At 36.1% G+C, this 23,823-nt stretch overlaps 1 protein-coding gene across 1 annotated transcript; it reads right to left on the bottom strand.

The window, feature by feature from the left end:
* Nucleotides 1–3,377: 3,377 nt before the first annotated feature.
* Nucleotides 3,378–22,853, bottom strand: RGS21 (regulator of G protein signaling 21). The gene is made up of 4 exons (XM_019740169.1): nucleotides 22,843–22,853; nucleotides 18,439–18,515; nucleotides 14,659–14,825; nucleotides 3,378–3,581 (listed from the first exon to the last, which is right to left on the bottom strand). Exons 1-4 carry the CDS (start codon nucleotides 22,851–22,853, stop codon nucleotides 3,378–3,380), a joined length of 459 nt encoding a protein of 152 aa, XP_019595728.1.
* Nucleotides 22,854–23,823: the final 970 nt, after the last annotated feature.

Below are 23,823 nucleotides of genomic sequence, written 5' to 3'. Positions count from 1 at the left end.
AAATAAATTACATGAGTATGTGGTTGGAAAGCCAATTAGGCCCGCATTAAATATCATTGGGATAAAACTGTTAGGGCTGTGTGGGTGAAGCCTAGTGACAGAATTTGTTCACAGGAAATAAAAGTGTGAAGGCTAGCGATACTGAGACCAATTGTCTGTTTTGTTTGTAAAGAGATTTTCTTTGTTTATAATGGATTTTTTTAGTTTTCCAACAATGATTGCTATTGATTGCTTATATTACAACATAGCCTATATGATTGGGAAGATTAGCTTATCAGCTTCCATTTAAACAAAGGGAAGATCTATTCAATCTAAATTTCCAATCAGGATTAATAGAATTAAACTTTTCTTGAAATTCCAGGAAAGAAATCTAGACTGTTCTCCAAAGTTATAGGCTAGAATGCTACGATTGTATAAAAGCCAAGATGATGTTAAGCTTATGACAAAGGATATTGGAAAGGAAACGGAAAACGTTTTTCTGTGCTTTTATTATATCAACATGTGCTCTCATCAGGAAGAATACAATGGATGCACATGGTTACTATGCCACATGAAACTATTAGAAAACTCTAGAGAAAAGTAAAACAATGAAGCTGAGTAAAATGAATCCTATATATAGACAGACTGAAAGAAAGTTTGGGAAAGTAAAGTTTGACACTAGCTCATGTTTGTAATGCCCTAAAGCTTTCAGATTTTTGCAATATTATATTTTAAAAAATCTGTTGATTGCAGTTTGAGACTGAAATAGATCCTTGCTGGGCAAATAAAAGAAACTCTATTTGCGTAAACTCACAGGAATCAGTATTCATTATTGATGAATTACTGCTATTTGATATGCAAATAAATTCAAAATAATTTTAGGTAAATTCATGTCATAGCTCTACTTTGGATTGTTAAGGAAGCTAAGATTCTTTTAGGAATATGCCATTTGATTTTTTTAGGTCTGTCCAATGGAGGGCAAACAGAAATTGCTTTAAAATATATTCTGTAGGAACTGTCAGAAAGTGGAAAACACTGTGTTTGGGCAAACTCATAATTTGACATATATATGTCAATATCTTATAACTTTATTACTGTTTTACTGCACAGCTTACTTTTTAATGTACGCACTTCATTTCTTAAAGCCGATGCAAATATTTTTAGAAAACAACATTATGGGATCATGAAATATTTAAGTATTTTACCAGGAATGTTAATATTGTTATTCATTTTTTGCAAAGTAGCCCTTTTTATTTCAAAATCCCATCCATAGACTCACTCATCAATGATCAGTGATGAAATAAAGTAACATATGGAGTGAAAGTGACATAAATAGAACCACATGAGAAAGGTACACATTCTCATTTCCAAGTATTCCAAAACCTTGAAATTTGTTTTTATCCCAAAAACCTGGAAAAAAAATTTAATTCCCTAAACCTGAAATTGTTTCCTTTCGTGTCCTGTTAAGTCAGAAAGCCTGTAATTACAGCTTGAAATGGGAATGAATTGGGATGGGGAAAGTATTGCTATTGAGGGTCTTTGGTTGGCGTCTATAAAACGTCATTCAGCAGCTGCTTGTTTAGCAAACCATTGTGACACCTGCTGCGTTTCTACCCACTATGAACCATCTCCTGCTCCGAGGTTCCCAGGGCACCATTAGGGCAAACCTGAGAGGCAGTCATTAAAAATGCAGCGTTACAAACTAGCTGTAAAAGGACATTTGGAATATTCGGTAAAAGGAGCAGTGCCTGGATATTTGAGGATTGGTAGGAACTAGATTCCAGGCTGCAGCACAGTTCTCACTGGGAAAGAGAATCCAGTGCTGCTCGGGAGTCAGTTACTCGGGTGGCACCTTGGGAAAGAAAGCACTGTTCTTACCAGCTCTGCATCTTGCCAGCTGTGTGACCTCCGGGAATACCTGAGTTCCCATTTTGTTCACGTCTAAAAGATGGGATATGATTTTAATTTCTAAGTGTCCTATCTTCCAAAGTCTTTTTCATCTATGGAAATGATTTTTAAGTTTCCTATTTCAATAGAGACAAAATTAAGGGTGGAGACTTAAGAATAAATGTTCAAAAGTATGTATCTATTTTCCACCAAGTGTATTTTAAGGTGCAGTGAACACTTCACAATCAGTTTGTATTATGTCTTCCTTTAAAAAAAATTTGCAAGTGTACAGGGAATATTCCATTTGCATGTGTTTAAATGTTTATTTTTGGTGACAAAGGGCAGATAAAATTTTGTCTATCAAATGAATACTTTATGGAAATATAAAATGCCATGCTGTTTTTTTCTTTAAATTTTTTAATGTTCATATAATCTGCAAAATAGAGATGTCAACAAAGATAAATAAATCTGTGTGAGCAAAATGGAAAGATAGAAGGTGTGTTGAATCTTCATAGATTTTCTTATTGACATGAAATTATTCACACTTATCACAAGGCATTTGTATACAGATAGAAATGGTTTTAGGAACATCTCAAAATAAATGCATTCAAAAATTTTCTTTGAGTTTTATAAACAAGTTCCTGTGCTAAATGAGTAACAGATACTTAGCTCTATATTTATTTGAGTAGATAATGTTGCAATAATTTTTACTTTATGGGACAATTGCTGCTATGCCGTTCATCATATAACAGCTTATCCATACTCCTTATTCATTCTCTTCTCTTTATCTTCTTATTAATCTAAGAAAATCGATCTTCTCTACCCCCAAGGTCCTTTCCATACATGGCCATGTGATGCCACTGGATTAAACCAAGTGATATATTTTGACAAAGTTCGGTCAGTGGTATTATTAGACAGATTACAAATGTCTCATACATTCTTGCTATTTTTCTAATTAATCTGAGGGCGGCCACAACAGTTGAGATAACCGTCCCATCACTATGCAGCAGACCCTGATTGGAAAGAAATAGTTAAATACACTAAACGAGGGGTTGTGTTTGGTTCCGAATTTCTCTTTTTACAGAAGTGAGATTTTGAATAATGCAGATGGTATTTAGAATCATGTCTATGATGCTAAACAGTCTCCCACTCAGCAACATGAAAATATAAAGTTCCTTGGATTTATAATATCATAAAAATATCCACTTATGGTTTCAGAGTATATCATCTCTCTCTAAATTCCCTTTGTATTTTCCCAGTAGATGATTTTTTAAGGACCTGGTAAAATGAATAAATTTTAAACAAATGACTTAGAAATTCAGGCTTCGTATATAAACTATTATTTTTCTGTTGGAGTAAAACAATGTTTTCTAAACCCTAAAAGACGTAAGATTGTGTTTGTAGATGTAAAACATTAAAATATTTTTTTGCCTTGAAGTAAGGGTTGATCTGTCCTATTGCTTGTTTCCCCCCAAGTCAGAAGCTGATTATTAGTTTCTCATTTACCCTCTTTACAAGAAAGGGAGCCATTTTTTATGATTTCCAACCTGTTTGCTATTTACCAGTGTCTTATAAATCTCTGACTTGAGAAATCGAGGAAACGAATCCTTGGCCATGAGACTGTAGATCAGCTTCTGAGCCTCGTCGAAGCATTTGAGAGTTGGTTCTGCAATATTCTTTGAGATGAGATCCCTCGTGCTGAAATCAATGTTAATCTGTGGAAGTAAGTTTGCATATCATTAGATTAGTTTAATCAAAGAATACACGGTTTATGCAGGTGGTAGATTCGCATGTTATTTGATTTTCTTTCCCCTAAACACAACGATAATCAGATGCAAAGCAGCAGAAAGGTGAAGCATTCATTGTCAGAGGCACAACACATGTTTGGTGTGTTTATGTCAGGTCGAGAGGGTTGGATTGGACAGGGAACACAGGTGAAGCCTTCCTGTGAGATGATAAAAACTGGAAAAGTGAAAAGGCAAACCAAATATTGTATGATTTTAAATTTATTTTCCCACCCATCCTTTATTTTTGTCTAGTGCTTTGGCCTTCATACCTAAAATGTACTTTCCAGAGGCAGAACAATGGCTAGAACAATAACCAGGCTGGCCTCCACTAACCCATTCCCATTCTCTATACTTCCTGTGCGTTTGCCACAATGTTGCTTTTCATTCTCATTTGTACTTTTTTTGTTTGCCAAAATGGACCAAATATCACCCCCTCTACACTGACCCCATGCCTCCCACAGAATATGTGTGTGTGTGTGTGTGTGTGTGTGTGTGTGTGTAACCTGTCCCATTACCATCACCACACATCACACATCACCATCATATGGAAACACACCATTCACCTGCCAATATGTAAAATGCCCCAAACCTTCTTGTGGGGAGACTTGTCCAACTGTACACATAACCCAGGATATGTTCAAGTTGTTTCATTTAAAATGAAAATATTCATGAAGTGCAAAAGAGATTAGAATCTTAAAATTGAGAGCTCATTAAAGGCAGGTGCTGTATATCTTATTCACCATTCTATTTCTCGGCACTTAGCAGAATATCTAACATATAATCGGCAATGAATAGTTGTTTGTTGAATCGAATTAAAATGTCTCTTGGAAAAATGAGGGCGATTGTAAAAATGCCAGAGTTTTGGAGTCTGGTAAAAGAAAGACTATAAAGGACAATTTATGTTTAGTGAATTGAAGTTACAAGATAGACAGACAGACCTGCAGTCAAATCCATCCTCAGCTACTTACTTGCTGTTCGTATGAGCGATGCAAGTTCTGTGATTTCCTTTTATCTTCAATTTTCAGGGTGTAAAATGCCATTTTCATGGCATCTATCTTAAAGAGTTTTAAGGACTAAATGAAATAAGGAATATCAAACTATTTCAACATTATTATTCTAGGAAGAAGAGAAGAGGAGAAAAAATTTAACTTAAGAAAAATCATCAAAAGGCCACTATTTGCTCACAGAGTTTTTCTTTCTTAAGTCCTCCATCAAAGTTCCAGATCAAACGCTCCAGTTCTCGGGAAGGCCTCAAAGTCTGGAATCAATGTCTAAATCTTCACACAGGAAGATGGTGCAGGATACTGGAAAGACTTAGAGAGAATTTTCAAATCTGTGCTCTGACACCTATGATCTTGGTGACCAAAGGCGAGTGATGTTAATATTTCTGAGCTCTGCTTTCTCGTCTTTAAGGTGGGTAATTTTTGACTGAGTTTTTATAAGAATTAAAGTGAGATGATCCATATACTCGCTGATTCTACAAATATTTATGAGTGTCTGTTATGTGCCTGAAGATTTCTGTATTTGGGGAAAGACAACCAACAGCTAAATAAATAGTATTCTTTTAGATTTGAACTTGAAGGATGGAAAGAAGTCAAGCCAGTCCTCTAAGAACTTGGGGAAAATCGTTTCTGGCAGTAAAACAACCCATGCAGAGTCCCTGATGCAAGAAATAACGTGTTATGTTCTGAAAAGCCACTATGTCTGGATGGATGGGATACAGGGTGTGAGAAAATAAGTTCCTGTGATGAATTTGGGAGAGGAGATGCAGGCCAAGTTTTGTAGCACTTATGTGCTAGGTAAGGAGGTCGTATTTTTCTACCAGAAGCAATAGGAAGACATTGAGGGTTTCCAGCAGGAAAATGGCATGAGAACATGTTATTAACTTAATATCGTGCTGGCCTCATAGTGGATATCAGTGAATGGTGGCTGTTACCAAGATCTTGTAGAGGTTTTTAAACATCTAGGAGAATCTGTTTGTGTTGAGGGCACATGAGAATGAATATATATTTCCTGTTTTCCTCCTTTATGCTGTTATTTATTTAACAACATGATCTGCAATTTGTTTAACTTTATATCCCCCGTAATGGTAACTATAGCAACTTAGCCCGTTGAAGCATTCATTCATTGAGTGACTTTCACTGACAGCGGGGCCAGTGTTTTCCCAAGATGCAGTGTTACCTGGTTGTTATTTTAAGCAGAACTGAACACCTGCAATAAGTCCTCATTCCCTGTCTTAGCCCAAAGCCCTTATCTTGGAAGTCATGGTCTTTACATTATGGTCCCCAATTTTTTTTCTCTTCTGTGTGCCCTGTATCTCCACCAAGCTAGACAATTCCCCTCCAAGTCCTTCTCTTTTCCCACCTCTGACCATGTTTCTGTACCATCCCAGTCGAGCTGAACGTCATTCCTTTTTCCAAGTCTTTCACAATCTTTTATGGCTTTAAGGCTACATTTAAATGACATCTGCCGTGTGAAGTTTACCTGTGGATTTTTTCCCCTCCTTTTTTGACCTCTCCAAGGATTTTGTGTTACTTAGACAATATGTGCAGTTTGCTCTGCCCTCACTATGCTTTGCACAGTATAGACTCAATAAATACATGTACAAATAAAATTTAAAAATATTTGTATAATTGTTAAAAATCCTGTTTAAATTTTAAAGAGAACCATTTCAACATAGTAATAGTGCTAGTTACTATCATTTACTGAAATATAGTAAGTTTGTACTTCTCTTTTCTTAAAATATGTATATATATATATGTATTTTTGGCACCCACTGTATATATATTTTTCCTCATTCGTCTTTTATTTTGTAATTTCACAATGAGCATTTTCATTCTCACTTTTCTCTCTCCAGTTTAGTCTTTTATACCCTCATCTCTTGCCTAAACCACGTAATTTACCTCTTATCAGACTTCTCAGGATGCGTTTCCCTCCGAACACCATAGACAGCATTGCTTTATCAGTTTCACCAAAATACCACATTCATCGTACAAGTATCCAGCTGAAAACCCATTATTTTCTATAACAACATTGAAACTACTTACTCTGGCCTTTGAGCTTCCTCACACCTGGACTTCAGTGTGTTGTGTGAAAACCATCTCCTACTGGCCCAGCGTGGTGACCACACAGCCCATCCGCCCTCATTTCCCAGAGTGAATCTTGCACCTAAGGCCCTCGTTTGTGCTGTTTCACCATCTGAAATCCCTCTTACGCCCACAGTTTTATTCTGCACAGATTTCCCTCATCTCCTATGATTCAGCTTAAGTTGAAATCCTCCCAGAACCCTTCCTTGATCCCAGAGGATAATTTCCTTATTATTAGACACTATTTTCATTTAAAAATTTTAAGAGCTTTGATTTGTTGCTTACACACATTTGAATACAAAGGCTTCTTTTAAAGTTAAGTATTCAATCTGATTATCAGAGAAAAAATTTTGTCACTGCAAAGGGAATTCAATAGGTTATGGCCTGGAATTATCTGCCCTTTTTTCCTATTTCTTTCACCAATTCCTTTTATCTCTACATATCCCTCAAATTGTGAGCAGAGAAGGTATGTATTCTCCAAGTTCTGTCCCCTCTCTTCTCCCTAGATTTTTTTCCTGGTGACTCTTTCTATGACACATATCTGAGCAATGGTATTATCTCTAAAATAATCATAAGGGTATTTAAAGATGATTATTTTAACTGTAAAAAAGTATAGTTAATATTTATTAAATATTAGTCCTGATGTGCCAAGTCTTTAGATGGTTACTTTACATCATATGTAGAACTCTAAAATGAACAGTATTATTACCCCCCGTTTTTCTGGAAAAAATACATATATATGAAAAGGTAGCTATTTCGCTTGAAGTTATTCCTAGAATTTATTCATTTAAAATATTCTTGAGTGGGAGTTTAGGAATTTTGTATGCACCTGAAGAGATAAGGGTGATTAAGATGAAAAGTCAACTGAAACGACAGATTTGGAAAAAGTGATCCAAAGGAAAAATTCTTTCTGAAGGAAAGGAGATTTGACGCTGATCTTCGAAGCATTCTTACAAATAAGGAAGATTAAGGAAGGGACTTGTGCGTGGGAGGGGAAACTGGAAGAAACCCAGTGGGTTTGGAGGGGGAAGAAAGACCAGAGCCTGGAGAGGTGTAAAGATGCAAATCATGTAGGACCTGGTAGGTCTTGTTAAGGAATTTTCACTTAGCCTGAAAGCGGTCAGGAGGATTTTAAGTAAGGGACTGATGCAAACACATGTCTAAAAGGACATATCGCTGGATGACCAGTGGAGTGGGAGCTAAGTGTGGAGAAAAGGAAGAGAATTAGGAGCATGTGCCACAAGTTCAGATGGGTGGTAAAGGGGAGTCCATCAATTTCAAGGATATTGAGTGAGCGGACTGGATGGAACTATTGAACAGTGATAAGCTGGGACGAGGAACAAAATCTTTAAGAATGACTGAATTTTAGGAAGATTCTAAAGCATGCGATGGCGGGAAGTGCTGATGGATTGGATGTGGGCTGTAAGCAGAAGGGGAGAATCAGGGATGACTACCAATGATTTCTCCAGAGCAAATAGAAAAGCGAAGTTGCCCTTCACTGAGATGGAGAGACTCAGGTAAAAGAAAGTCGTGAGTAGGAAATCAGGACCCAGATTTGAATTTGTTACCTTTGATATGCCATTTCAAAGCCTTGGGACTGGAAGACATCACCGGGAGAGTTAGGCCCAAGCAGAAAATAAACGAGGACCGCCTCCCTCATTATAGTGTGTCTTGGATTATGAGTCAGAATAATAAAAGAAACTGCTACAGAGCTGTCAGTAAGAGATGAGGAAATCAAGTATTAAAACCTACTGCGGACAGTATTCAGCTAAGAGAGAGTGATCGGTTTTGTTAAATGCTCCTGAGAAGTCAATCTGAGTGAGGTGTGAGACTAGGCTACCAAAAATGCCTGTCTTTCCTTCTTGACTCCTCTGAAATCAGTATCAGGAAAAAAGTGAAAACATTAGGCCTGATTGGTATTTTGACACATGAATTCCTTCAATAGAATCACTTCTCGGGGTATGTCGGCAGACTGCACCCATGACTTTGCACTCATTCCAAATTTGATTTTGGTTGGGTTCTATGAGAAGATACATGGATACATTTCCATCTCAAAAAGTAAGGCAGAGGCGGTGCTGAGCTTGAAGTACACTGAAGGCGGGGCCCTATTAGGAGGGGACCTAGAGAGACAGATGTCCCTCCTGTGTAATCTTGGGGAACTACTGAGCTTAGACTCTGCTTAGCCTCTCAAACTAGTAGGTCCAGTGCTTGCACTGAAAAGTTCATCAGTTGATGAAATAAACAGTTTACCAATTTATTTCATTTACTGATTCAGCATTTTGTTTACATGGATACTCTTTAGTTTCAAAGACTAAAGAAATACAGTATTTTAATTGCTTATTTTTTCAAAAGGTCACAAGTTGTCGTAGGTATCAGACCACTGAGCTGCCAACCTCAGAAAACAAGATGCAGGACTGTGATTCTTACAGAATGGCAGCTGAAATGTCACCACGACTGCTTAGAGGCTTTTAAATCCTGTCAGCTTTGAAAAGGCTATGACATAACTGACACTGACAACAGTCCATTGCATTAAAATGACTGCCTTCAGAATGGTGTTTGTGGTAGTTGTTTAAAAACAATTTTATTATAAAGATCCAGGATATTTGAATACTTATGTGATTTTGTTAACTACTGGTTACGCATGCCAAATTCCTCTTTTCTCCATCAGTGGTTTTAAATTCTTCTGGCTTTCCACACATTGTTTTAGCAGGAAGAATGCATTTTAAAGTGTCCCTTTGGACTTTTTTTGTGACCCGAAACTGTGCTTTATATATTTTTACATAATTTGAATGAAAAGATTTCCACTGTGCTCCCACATTCAAATTAGATAGACTTTCCTCACTTAGAATACACAGTATAGCAGGAGACTGCTATTATGCAAAGGGTGTAAGCGTGTGTCAAACGCCCCACTGAAATTGGGTGGGCAGCACCTCAGCCCTCAGTCACCACAATTTAAAGATGACCCTTCAAATGAAAGCCACCTACAGTCACATTCTTGGTGACATAATTTTATTTCGTCACCACCAGCACCTCTAGGCTTACTTCATTTTTGACCTCATTTAAGGGGAATGGATTCCTGAAACATATTCCCAAGGGTATCCATGAAAGCTGAGAACGGCAAAGTTTGTAACATCTGGAAGGAATCCACCCATGCACAGGACTGCATCCGTTTGTTGTCATTGGTTTTGGAGACAGAAATAAATGACACGAGTTGGGAGGCAGCACATTAAATTGGGCAAGATAAATACGTGTACAATCATAACGTATACAACCGTAAGGACTGCTAAAAATACGTGTACATAAGCAAACGATGAAAGGAAGTGGGATTGACTGGGTTCCTTCCCCAACCCAACACGCGCATCCAACCATTCATTTACGTGGCCCAGGGATGTGTGGACGTTTTAGAAACACCTGAGTGCTTTGGTTTTGAGCTAAAATGTAGCAACCATGTTTTCACAGGGCCAAAATGATACTGCAAATTATTCGAAGAAATACTCCTGCCACTTTTTACCCCCGCCACGTGCCATTTTCGAATCAGGGCTTCAAAGTTTATGAAGTTATACCAATCAGAGAGAGTATATGAAGAGAAAGCTTTTGAAAGGAAGGTAGACTCTCGGGGACGAGATAATTTCATGCTTTTGCTTAAATAAAAATTTCATGTTTAGTATAAACATCAAGGGGCCCAGTCTGGATCATGAACATTTAAATGAGTAGTAAATTCAGCGAAAGGAATTTGAAACCCAACAGCATGGCTGTAGACCTCCCTCCCCATGATCTTTGCATCTTAAGGACTGCAGGGCATGCTATTTTATCTCTAAGGCTCAGTTCATTTTTCACCTGTGCAATGACGATGGTTGTCATACCTTCCTGAGACAGCTACCAAGACGATCGAATGAGATGGTCCCTGTGAAAACACTATGCAGACGTTGCTTATAGTTTCATCAGCTCCGCTTTCCTTTTCCTCCTCCCTCCCTCCTCTTTCTTCCTTTTCTTCTCTCTCTCTCTCTCTCTCTCTCTCTCTCTCTCTCTCCTCATCACCCCATTTAAGAGATACCTGTATTTTAGGATGAAATAAATAAGGGTGCAGAAATCATTGGGGTTACGGAAGTACTGTTACCCCCACTGCCTCTGAGATTCAAATAGTGTCCTGAACAGACCCATTAAAATGTCTTCTCCTTTATGACTGTAGTTTCTTCTTTGTTTTATGAGTTAAGGAGTCCTCACATTTAATAAATACATTTAAGAATTTAATATTTTGTACAAAGATTTTTGACTGCCAGTGTCTTTGTTCCTTGATTGGTGATAACATGAAGTTCAATTTATATAATTTTCAAACCTTAAACGGTGGTAAGATTTGGAAAACTTTATAATCCCGCAGAATGACAATCAACATAAATAATTTTCTCTTTGGTCACATTTTCTTTTCAATATAAGGGAAAAATGAAATAAATATGATATATAAATTATATAAATATAATGTTATTTGAAGCATGTCAGTGTCTAAGTCGAATATAAACATAGTGCTTTAAATTGTTTGAAGATGCACATATTCTTGAAATGAAGTAATATTATTTTCTTGGAAATTTTCACATGTTATGAAATGAGTGGTCCAAATTGAAGGAATAATAAATACAAGCTTAGTAATTTTTTTCTTTGCTACCCACAGGTTCTTACTGTGTGCGGAGTAGAGGCATTAACAAATATTATATATTGCTTGTCTAATAATTTTCTCCTTTTCAGAAAATCACTTAGTCAAAATACCTGACTCACACCTATTATTTTCCCTGCAGTATTTTCTTCTGAATCTTTCTAGATACAGTTCATTCAATGAGTAGCTCTTTGTATCTGAAACTAGAGATGCACTGACATGTTTTTATATGTTTATGTATATACACTTATCATGTCTTCAGATGTACTTAGAAGCTACTTAATGGTTGTTTTCAGTGGATTCAGTGGCACTTAGAAGGACTAAGTGCTCCTGAAAGAAAGAAAGGGATTAAAACTTCTTAAAAGCTGTTCTGCTGGATGTAAACCCCAGATACGTGGCATCATTCACCCTTCTCACCTGTCCTTTGTGGTTGGTCCTGTTAGAGATTCATTTCTAGGTGAGAAAACTGAGGCTCAGAGAGAGTAAAAAGCTTACCACAAGATTTCAAGATTGGAATTTACGTCTAGGTAGCTCCCAACTTTAGGTTTCCTACATCACGCTAACTTTCTATTAGTGTAGAAACCAGAGGGAAGACAACATTGTAAAGGAAAGGGCTAAAAGTCCAGTTGCAATTATTATCCTCTCAGAGCTGAAAGTTCAATTTTTATGTGCAGTCGTTGGCTGCTAGAACAGGAAACAGAACCATTGGTAATGTCAATTTATAGACAGGGATCATTTAGTAAGTTCAGTACAGTCCAGTTGTAAATTGTCTAATTGCATCAATGAAAACTAAGTCACGCTAGACATTTTATAGATGAGGAAATAAAGACACGAGAAGTTGAGAAGAAAGGAAATAGGACTTAATAGACATCTGGATAACATGGTCTTGTGATGGTTCTTTAGGATTTTCTCCTAAGGAAATTGGTTATATTTTGATTCTTTATAAGAGTCAGTTATGCAGCAATAATTGAATATGGAAAATGGAGAATATCTCTATGGATCTCATTCTCCAATTAGTTTTCTACTTATGAAAATCCTATTTTCCAACCTCCATATCAAATGTATCACCTTTTCTTGCTAAGTCTGCCTACTAGATAAATCTAGAATACTTGTCACACTTTCTTATCGTTACTGCTGCCTATCCAACCTCATCCTCCCATTCCTCATTAGCAATACCAAAACGCTTATAATTTCTGGAAAACACTAGGGGGCTTTGTCAGTCCATGCTATCTATAGTCACATTCTGAAATATTTTTCATTTGTTCTTTTTATAAATATTACTTATGTTTCATTAAATACCTTTTCGAGTATGAACCACTCTGCAAATTCATCCCTTAACTCTCCAGAGAGATTTAATCACTGTTCCACTGTGCTAATAACAAACTTTAAATGTGGTTTTATTATATGTTGCCTAGTGTATATTTAATGGCCTTTATTACAGTTCAGTCTCTCCTTTTACTCTGTGACTTCATTGTGTGGACAGCCACACCATTAAAAATTGGTTTAATGAATCAACATAATAACAGTTGTATTATATTTAACTTATAACTGGTGGTCTATAGAGAAATACCTTGAAGAGTGCAATTGGTATATAATAAACGAGGCAAATATCCTTTAATTATTTGAATTGGAAACAATAACAAATAATAGGAAGGATAATGACCATTTCAAATGTACATAAACTTCTTTACTTTCAGTGAAGTTTGTCAAAACCAATGCTAACATGTTTAGATACTCAAGGTGACCATATAATCTATTACTTGAAAAGCAGCCATAAATTTAATGATATTTTATTTTATCCAAATTTTTAGATGGACAAATTATAAAAAAGCTGTAAAAGTTCATATCCTAAAATAATATTTATTTAAATTATTACTGTATAAATTTATTTTGTAAAGAAAGATTAAGAAAATAAAACTATTTTGTCAAAATTGATAATTTTTTATGTAAGTTTGAATTCAGCTATAATTAAAAGATTACATTTCTGTTTAGAAGATTTTTCATACATAATGTTTACAAATGTTAGCGCAATCACTGTTGATTAGATGGATTCATAAAGAAGTAAAAAAAATCTGGCTTTGAAATCAATATCACAATAAATAAAACATTTTTGGAGTTGGTTTCAAAGACTTTTTATAGAATGACACATTAATCAACTTGATAAATCTTATATGCTATTTTTAATTTTTTAGAATTATTTATTGATTCTTAGATGGTGACTTGGAAATGAATGTTCAAATAGTTCCATAGGAGTTAAAGTTCTTTTCGTTTTCCCCCTAGAAATTCCAGGCAATGCTTCAGTGGTTCATATTTCTGGAATGACATACTAGGCCAATATATGCAGCAGTAATTTATGTCCATTGAAACTTGAACTACTGATGGGGCAAATTTATGCCCTAGATATGCTGAAAGTGTTTGTATTTCCTCCATCCTGTCCTTTGTCCCCATAAGGACACCAGCCCTTCTTGTGCCAAGAATCCTAACTTTTGATTAGCAAGTATGGTGACTGAGGATATCAGTACGGCACCTCTGAAGGAAAGAGGACTTGTGCTAGTAGTTTATGTTCCGTACTAGTAGTTGAATGTAACTTCCTGTTTGCTACTTCTGCACTAAAACCCTTTGCTTATATGATATATTCACTGAGTAATCAAGGTGGTTTTAAAATGTACATTTTACTGTCAAACATTAAAGCGCTACATGGACAGGATCATGGGTTTGGTTCTGAAAGTTAAATGCAAATAAGATATTACACATATACAACACGTTTTGGGGGCTGTTATCCCAGGTTTCTCTCTAAGGTCTTTTTTTTTTCTATTTTTCTGATCTTAAAGCAGTACAGGTGGGTCCTGATCCCTTGAGACAAAGCCTCACAGCTTTGGGTCATTTTCACTGTCAAAGAAATAAAGGTAAGCAAACCCTGCTTTTGGAAAGTAAGACATTACATGTCATACTGTGGACCTCCAAAATATTAAAAATAAAGACTGCCTCCTGTTGGTTAGGAGTCCCCCCCCCCCCCACACACACACTGTTTTAAAAAATTAAAAATTTGTTCAAGTATTCTGTTCCATATTGAGTTCCATGGCTTACAAAAGGAAAAACAGAAGTGAACTTGAAATCCAAGAGCCCAAGAACCTCTACTGAAGTTTACGAGCATTTTCTATTTGAATACACAACAACAATTTGATTTCTCGTTAGGTGGATTTAGTGTCTTTTTACCGGGGGCAGATTTGCTAGCAGATGAGTATTCGTTATCCTGGAATATTTTACTCACCTCTTTAGGGGCATCAGCTTCAATGAATTCAGAATAAATCTTCCTGGCTTTGGAAACAATTTTTTCTGCACTTTCTGTTTTCTTGAAGTCTTCACAGGCCAGCCAGAACTCAACGTTTTCTTCACTATACTCTGATTTTAGAAATGTTCGAAAGGCATCTAGACCAGCTATAAAATATATAAGACAAAATTTTACATCGCATAGCTCAGTAATATGATCAAAGTAAGTACATTGTATGGTGTGAGCATTTCCTCAGCCGTAGCAAATATTTATTGTCCCTCTAAATAGAACACTTATGCATTTTAGTTGTTAACTTTAGAAACTGTTTGGCTTGGCTATCATAAACCTCACATAGCTTATCTATATTTCTATAATTAACTCCATTAACCAAGAAGACCTGTACTTTTTCTTTCTAGATCTGCAAAGTCTAGGAGTTATGTTTAGGGGAAAGTCTTAATGGCAGTTACTTTGTAAAAAACCCGATGGACTTTGCTTTTTAGAACCTAATGCACGAAGTTAATGATGTTACTAATGTAGGGAAAAAATATTCTTGTTGCCATGACTAGGTGAGAAAACACAATTTGATGGGAAGGAGTTAGATTGTATTTGCTTGAGTTTAAAACAGTTGAGGAAGGGCTGGCCTATATCAGTATTGGGTAAATATATTGGCCAACTCTAAGCAAAGAAAGTAACTGGCAAAGCATTTGGTGTGAACGCTTCTTCTCTTTTTGTGGTGATGGTCAACTTTAATTCACTAAGGCAAATGTCCCCCGCCCTTTGCCCTCGTGGGAGCTGCTCTAGGTTAGCTGGTGTACAGTGTTTTCTTCCTGCTTTTAGTATCCCCCTGAGCATGCATTTCTCCAGAAACTTCAGACCAGGAACTGCAAATGGGCTCATTTACTTCTAGGCTCAATGATGTTTCCTCGCCTAGTATGAGTGTATGCATTTCTGTTAGACTTAATAGCAACAGGCAATGCTTGTTGTAGTGAGATTCCCATCGGTCCCACTTCTCCCCATTATCTTACTTTCAGCCAAATTTATACATTTACGGTTCCTTTCTCTCCTACATGTTTGAATGGGTGATAACCTGTTTAGAGCCTTCTTTTCTCTACTTTCCTCAGTAAAATGTGCCCCGAAATACTCATCTTTGGTATACCTAGAGCTCGTTTGAGAAGGGAATATTTGCTAAATCTTTGAGGGCAGAGCATGTTAAGAGTGTGCCTCTAGGTAGATTGGTTAGAAAGATGACGGTTAGATTCGCATTGTTGACTGAACTCAGCCAGCGCTCTCAGTTCATGGCATTGGTCCCTTTGGTCCCCTGTCAACAGCAATGTATCTGTTCATAAGTGAGCCCCTTTGGCTCTCTGAGGATGACAACACATCAGCTCTGTGCCTCTCAGAGGGCCCTCCCTTCTAGAACGTGGGTGGTTTCCAACTCCACTTGCCAGGACGGCCCCCTTGTATGTGCTCAAAGCAGCTCTTCCCTGACTCCAGGCGTGGAGCATAGATTCTTCACATTTCAAAAGCGGGAGATGTAAGTTTATGGAGAACTAGGGGAAAGAAAAACTGACTAGAGGAAAAAAATGCGAGAGAAACATTGACGGAAAAGGGCTTAAGTCAGGTGTTTGTCGGTTCGGGTAGGTAGGAAGTACAGAGAAGATTAGTAAGAGAAACTAGACAAGGGCCACGGAGGAAGATCAAAGCGCTAAAAATACTGGATTAAAATAGATTTAACATTTTTTTTGAAAACGAATGGAAATAACAAATCAAGGCAAAAGGTTATTGGGTACCAATTAAAATTCTCAGTAGAAATATTGGAGACTATGGATGTAGTTACTATGTGAGCACTATAAAATTTAATTAACTGCATGCTTCTGGAATTTACAAATACACCCATGAAGCTTCTGTGACACAAATTTAGGTAGTAAAAGTCTTCTTAGTAACAGTTAAATTCTTCTATGACTTTGGCCCAAACAATGATGAATTTGAGGGTTCTAAACAGGATCTATGATAAAATATATTTTATATAGAAGATAAAACAATACTTTAATAATACTGAAAATATTATGGATTCATTAAGGCATATGAAACTTACTCCCATGAGGATTACTAAATACATCTTAGAGAGATGGGAAGAAGAGATGAAGAAACAATTACTGTTTTCTCCCATCCTGCAATTTCAGTGACTTACCTGAACTACCAGTTATTGTAGAACACAATGGAACAGAGGGAACAACTAACACTGGAGGTAGTTATCTCTGTCTTGGACACACTATTTCCGGAGCTACTATTCTATACATACAGTCTGAATGTTTGAAAGACGTCAAGAGACTTTGGAATAATATGCTACCTACAATTAAAATCCTATTATCCGAGGTCCCTCTTTGCGGGATGGAATAGCTGTTGGGTAGATCACGCTTGGGCTGACAAAGGAAGGAGTCAGCAGTAGTGGGTGAAATCTGTTCTAATACCTGTGCCCAGTACACGCAAGGCATATCCTCAAGTCAACAAAACAATTAGATACTGTGGTGAGTCCCTGAATTGTCAAGAGCATTGCAAAGCATAGACGCTCTTTCTCTGGTGTTATCAAATGCAAGAAGTAAGCCGCTGAGCAGAGGAATGTACAGCTTTCCCACACTCCATGGGCATGAAATAGAAACCCCAGGCTTCATCTCCAAGCCTTCCATGTCTCCGTTCTGTGGGGCGGTCATGTAGACGTGCCCCGCTCTGGAGCCAGTGAATAAGGCAGAGATACTCTCCTTAGCTAACCTGACCTCTTCCACTGCTTCTGTATTTAAGGAAAATGAAAATGCCATTCAAACTTTACAAAATGTAGTTCCATATCCTGGTGTCTTTCATGTCTTTCCTTAGTTGACTTCTAGGAGTAATGTGAATTATTTGACCCTATGCGTTAGCATTTACTTATTTAAGAATCATAAAATCGGAGTATAATTTCATCTAGTTCAAGCTAACGTTATATATGAATGAACAACCATGGAGAATAGAATCAGCTTCATGTTTTTAACTTTTCTAATATTCTGATATTTACTTTATGGATTTAAAATGGAAATATGGCTGTATTAGTACAAACATATGACATTTAAAATTTGGTCTACATATATCTGTGTGGTGTCACATTTCCCATATGAGATAGAGCTGCAGCAAAAAAAGGATTGTTTTTCATAAGAACCAAAGTTCTAGATACCTTTTTGTAAATGACTATTTTATATCAAACTCTGGTATCTTTTATGTATAATTGGCCAAATTACCTTATTGAGCCATCATATCAGATATAAAGATGTATTAACATATGTATATATTAATATAGGCACATACATATAAACATGGTTTTGCATTTACTAAACATGAGAATGGTTCAGTTAAAATAAATACTTAAAACTTTTTATTTTAGCCTACAGGACATTCTTGATTCATTTAAATTTTTATCTTTTCAAGTTTGTATGTTTCTTTCAACTTGTGACAAAGATAGTTATTATACACATCAAATGATAGTGGGTCTAAGGAAATGATAAATTTCCCACTTGCTGTTTGGAATTTTCCTTCTATTTTAATATTTGCAGTTTCTATAATCTTGTTTTATTTTAGACTCAACCTAATTCCATTTAGACTTTGGGCCGGTATAAATTCGTATGACTGTGGAGAATCTTCTACTTCAAAAATCGATCCAAGTCATACTCTATACTGTGTCTCTAACTTGCAGGAGTTAACAATTTACTGTTAAGTATTGTATTTTTAAACCTATTCTTACTTGGTTCTTACCTTGGTTGGTTAAAAGAGTGTCCATATTTTCAGACCACGCCACTGTATCTGTCGCTGATGACCTGTGGAAACAACATCTACCCTTGACGATAGCATTGTGATCTTTTTCTTTTATACCCTATAGTAATATTCAAGTTACATGTATTTGTTGCATTGCTTCATTTAAATGAGCTTTGCACCATTAATCAAACTGCAAAAGATCCATAAGTATTATATATTTTTTCCCCACAGTGGACAGCCATGCAACACCAAATTTGAATGTAATTTGACATCAGCAAATTATTAATCCAGCTGACAGTGTTAATAGTATTTGAAAATTCTTGAATTCTAATAAAGGCATGAAAGAGAGAGAGATGGAGTGTAGTGAATGTCTTCTCAACTATGACTCTGTTAGTTAATTCATGTAGCATTACTAGTCTATTCCTGAAAAGTTGTCATGATAACAGTAGTGAGGAATGAACTATTTGCCAGGTTTTCACAACATATGAAATTATTCATTTCATAATTATGTATATCAAAAAAGTTTTTAAAAAGTTTTTATTAAAAATTTCTAACATGTAATGATCTTGAAAATGTTAGTGTATTGTGAGAAATCTTTATCCCACTCTGAGACAGTTTTTTTTTATTTCTCCTTAGACTGGTATGCTTCTAGTTCTGGGCTGATTTATTTAAATTTAGGAATCTGTCAGGATAGAGCAATATCTTTTCCAAAGCAGTCAAAAAATTTATAGACATAAGTTATCTGAAGGAAGTATTCTTTGGGGGGATATGATGTACAAATAATAAATCAGATTTAAAATATAAACTTTTGAGATACAAATATATCATGCATTATTCCTCTTAATAAAGATTGTGATGAAATAAGCCCCATCCATAGAAAGTATCTGCTGCTCAGGGGGAAAAGGAAATCAACACAAACAAAAAACCTTGGATATGTAGCCATGATATGCAAATGACTTCATTATGCAAAGGCATGATCTTATTAAAAGTTTCCTTTAAAATGATTGATAATAAAATAGTCTCATATCTAGTCATTCCAACAAAATCTTACATTTGCATATCAAGGTGACCAATCTTAAATGTGTTAGTGTGAAGCATCTCAAAGCTTGTATGGTCTACTACTTCTTGTAATTTGTTTTTTATTGTTTGTGTTAATGTTAATTGTGCTCCCTTCTCCTGTGGCTGTTTCAGTTGTATTTTCAGATAATAGTGTCTGTCGTAGAGGATGCATAGAAGGGGCTGTGTGACAGGTATTCATATCGCTATCTTCCGTTCATTACATTTCCCGCCTCAAATTTTCTTCCCTGATGGTGGACCGATTTTCCTTTCTCCCTTGATTGACTAAATCTTGGGGACACAAGATTTCCCATGACGCCATTTGAACCTGTAGTTTTATATATTCAAATGGGTATTTTAAACGAATTGGGTTGTTCTATGTCCATCATTCATAAATGGAGGATGGGACCCAAGTCTAGATTTAATTTTACATCGAAGGGCTTTTGTGCACTGTAAAAACTGTTACTCTTAATAAGCTTATGGTATAAGTCCTATGACTTGTAGAAATTCTATAGATAGTACTAAAATGATCACATAGTCACTTATAAAGCATCTGTAGAAAAATGTCATATTTGTAGATTGAAATTTGGTGGTTAGAGGGGCATTTGAGTTAAAAGCTACTGTGGAATGTATGGTCATGAATAGGGTAGAGAGATGTTTGCAGCCCAAGCCTGGCCACACCGTACACCAATTCTGAGGAACAACCATCAAGGAAAAACCCTGAGAAAAGAATCTGGGCATCGTTCAAGCATGAACATATATTCAGCATTTGGTATGTAAGTTCTCTCATTACAGGAATAAATGTTATTTTCCAGCTCCAAGACCAGTGTGTCTGGTCCAAGAAATATTTGTGGAACATATAACCGAATGATGAATGAATGACCGATCCCCCAATAGTGGCCGGTATTAAAGCCTTCACTGAAAGCCATGCAGTGGCTTTCAAGATGTTGGTAGATGACAGTGATAAGGCTATTGCAAGGTGTTAGTTGACTTGTATTAGCTTCAAAACATGTTCTTGGTGAGGAAAGAGGAGAAATTGTGTGAATGCATCCTTGAGGAGCGACAGACCACAGACCTCCCTGTCAGCTCTGAGGTGTGTGAAATTGGAGGCAACGGACAACCTCCATTGTGGAAGGCATCGAGGCAGGTCCTGTCCTTTTGGGAGAGCCAGGCTCTGCTAAGCCAGAAGCAAAATAAATATTCAGTGAAGAGCTTATTGGATGTAAGGGAGTCTTTTTGGAATGGAAGTGTTCAAGTAAATGGTAGCTATTCTTACGTGGTATGTTCACCAATGTAGGAAAACAAACAAGCAAACCAAAAAAACACACACACAAAAAACACAAAAAACAGAAAGAAGCAACGTCTGGGAGATGATGTAAAACCAAGGACAAAAGAAAAATCCTAATGTTTTGAATTGGAAGATATACTAACATTTCACAGAGAGTCTATACATGTAGAACATTATCGATAATGGAATTAGAGATACTAGGATATTTTAGTATTATTTAAGGTCCCCGTAATGCTCACATTATACAGGAAAAAGTTGCCCTTCACCGCTGAAGTGATACCCCTGCTGGTGTGTGCCAATGCCTGAAATGCCTTCAGATCATCATTTTCTAACGGATTTCAAGTTTGACCGGAAAGGTTTGATTTTGATTACCCAACATGATTGGGTTGGTGGTAGTGCAGTACTTACTTTTTAGAAGGTAGACAAATGCAACTATTTTAAAGCAAAATGTTAATTTGATGTTTGAATTTTGGATTGATTGTATATTTACAATTCTGTGGAAGAATAAATTCTTGCTGTATATAAGTAAACTAAAAGATAGTATTTATAATAATATTTCAATGAACAACCATATATGGATTGTTTGCAATTTATACCACATTGTGCTAAGCATGTCATATAGTTTACCTTACTTAATCTTGAACATAACAGAGTCTGTTTTAATCCCATGTTACCCGTCAAGACACTCAGAGATGCTAATAACTGGTATAATATCTCACATATATTAATGGGCAGTTAGAATTCAAACATAGGTGTATCTGTTTGCAACCTGAATACTTTTTATAATTCTTCCTAGAATGGTTTAATCAATACATCTATTCTTGTACTTTGTTTATGGTTTAGAACATTTATTATAAATACTTTGAGAGTGCTTCTTCTAAAATAAAATTTAATTGCACTTCACACACATATTTCCTCTATTATAATTAAATTATGGAAATTGACTACTCAATAAAAAGTTTTCAGAAGACACAGGTTCTTAAATGTTGTATATTATCAAATGAAAATGGAACATCTCTTATGTTAGAGGTGAGTGAGAAGTATGTTTTATGTGTAAGAAGATGCAACTATATAAATGTTAAGAAAGAAATCTGTTGAATTAAAATTGGGGAAAATGATGGTTTAAAAATGTACTGATTTGGTTGAATTTTACTGGACATGTATTACTTTGAATAAGTGGACATTGTGCCACTCTGTCATTTTTATCTCTCTTTCGTCCTTTTATTTGGAGTTTAGTTGTGACTTTGACAGAGCTTGTGTCTAGCTCATCTCATTGTGTATGTATTTCCTATATAATTTGTATGTTTAATCCGAGAAACTTTTCGTGTGTCTATGATTTGCCATGAAAATTCACGACGTATCTGGAGCCAAAATCGCACTTAGTAGTTCATGGGGTTTTGGCTGATTTCCTTTCTGTTTCCTTCATTAAGCCAGAGCCATCAAGGCTAGCAGTCCCCATATTTTGTGTCCGGAGAAGAGCCAGGCCAGATGGGAACTGCGTGAAAGCTACCAGTTATCTTGCTAATTGTGCCAGCTAGAACCAGTTGTATTGCATTAGAAATGTGGTATCCAACAACTTATGTGTTCACACTCAATTAGCAGCGTGCTGGAGAATGGGGTGTTCAAGCATGGAGTCCATGTGCCCTGAGAAGCGACAGCTGCTTCTTTACCCAGCATTTAATTTCCATGTTTAAATTTCTAAATAGACATCGCGATAATGAATCATTTTTGCAGGGATCATATATATATATCTTATGTCTCACATTTAATAATTTTCAAGAGCTTCACATAAAGAGAGCTCCCTGGTTTTTCTCTACTTTATAACCTTTCTTTATCTTAGCACGTAGATAGCATTAACTGTAAATGCAAGCAACGAGTTGTCCACGTATGTTAGAAATGAAGAAACCAATGGAGAAAGGAGAAAGAAATAGATCAGGAAGAAAGACAACAATTAGCATATTTATCACAAAGGAAGGAAACAAAACATGGAGAGTAATGGAGACTCAAGTGTTTCATTTGTACCTCTTCTGAGATAAAAATAGCTTTAAACAGCAACTCACTTCACTGGCATTTTTCGTTCCACTGTCTGACTGTCACAGATGATGCAGAATTTCTCTTTCTGACTGATCTTCAAGCTGAAGGTAATGTGACAGCAGGAACATTCCCATTAGTATGCAAATACCATCCCCAGGGCCACAAATCAGCATTCTTTAAATCACTCCATTCTCAGCCTTTTGCTTTTTGTTGTTAATTTTCACTGATCAAAACACTTAAACTTCGAAGTAACAAATAACTCTCTGAATAAATGCGACATTTCTCAGAGTCTGTGGCATAAATGAAATAAATTTCATTGGAAGGTTTGCTTTCTAAAGTTCATATACATCCATTTACAAGACAGCTATTGCTCACATGAGGTCAAATCAACTCCGGAAAAAATACATATAAAACGTAATATTCACCTTTAGGTCTTTAATCTGCCAATCATTTTGTTTTTCTTTGATTTTCAGAAAGTGTGAGGGAGACTCTATTTTTAATACACTCATCTTAAACAAATATATATGTTGAAGTATTTTTATGGTTTTATGCATGGACCAAAATGTTCTAGTACAAGGCATTATATTTTTTTTGAAATTTATGTACTTTTTTTTACAACTTAGTAGTAAATATTTCTCTCTTTCTTTTATGCATGAATGTCATGGAATTTTATGCCAATATTTCCTTATGAAATGCTGATATTTAAGGTAATAATGCTTGAATATAGTCATCGAAATATAGGCCATCTATTGGTATTTTTTATTTGTAGTCCAAGTTTTATACATATAACCCCATGCTTCATCAAGCTTTTATCTCACTATAACAGAGTTCTTTGGGAGTAAAATCCTACTTGGAGATATTTATGGCCCTCAGTGTAAATCAATCACTCCTGAAAGATTGATGATTTTCCCAGGTGGAAGAAACAAAGGAGTCAGAAGACAGCAGAAAATCTGCTTCTCCCTGATTTAGGATTGAAGCATCCTGTTTTGTTGATGTATAGAAATGTG

Source organism: Rhinolophus sinicus, linkage group LG12 (assembly GCF_036562045.2).
Source record: "Rhinolophus sinicus isolate RSC01 linkage group LG12, ASM3656204v1, whole genome shotgun sequence".
NCBI lineage: Eukaryota > Metazoa > Chordata > Mammalia > Chiroptera > Rhinolophidae > Rhinolophus > Rhinolophus sinicus.
Note: the sequence above shows the minus strand (reverse complement) of the source record. Positions and strands in the feature narration are given on the sequence as shown.

What these genes read in the sequence shown, in the direction of transcription:
- RGS21 (XM_019740169.1), bottom strand. An exon ending in CACTCTTTTAACCAACCAAG is followed by an intron (nt 14,826 to 18,438) that starts GTAAGAACCAAG and finishes TATATTTTATAG; the next exon opens with CTGGTCTAGATGCCTTTCGA. An exon ending in AAGCTGATGCCCCTAAAGAG is followed by an intron (nt 3,582 to 14,658) that starts GTGAGTAAAATA and finishes TTACTTCCACAG; the next exon opens with ATTAACATTGATTTCAGCAC.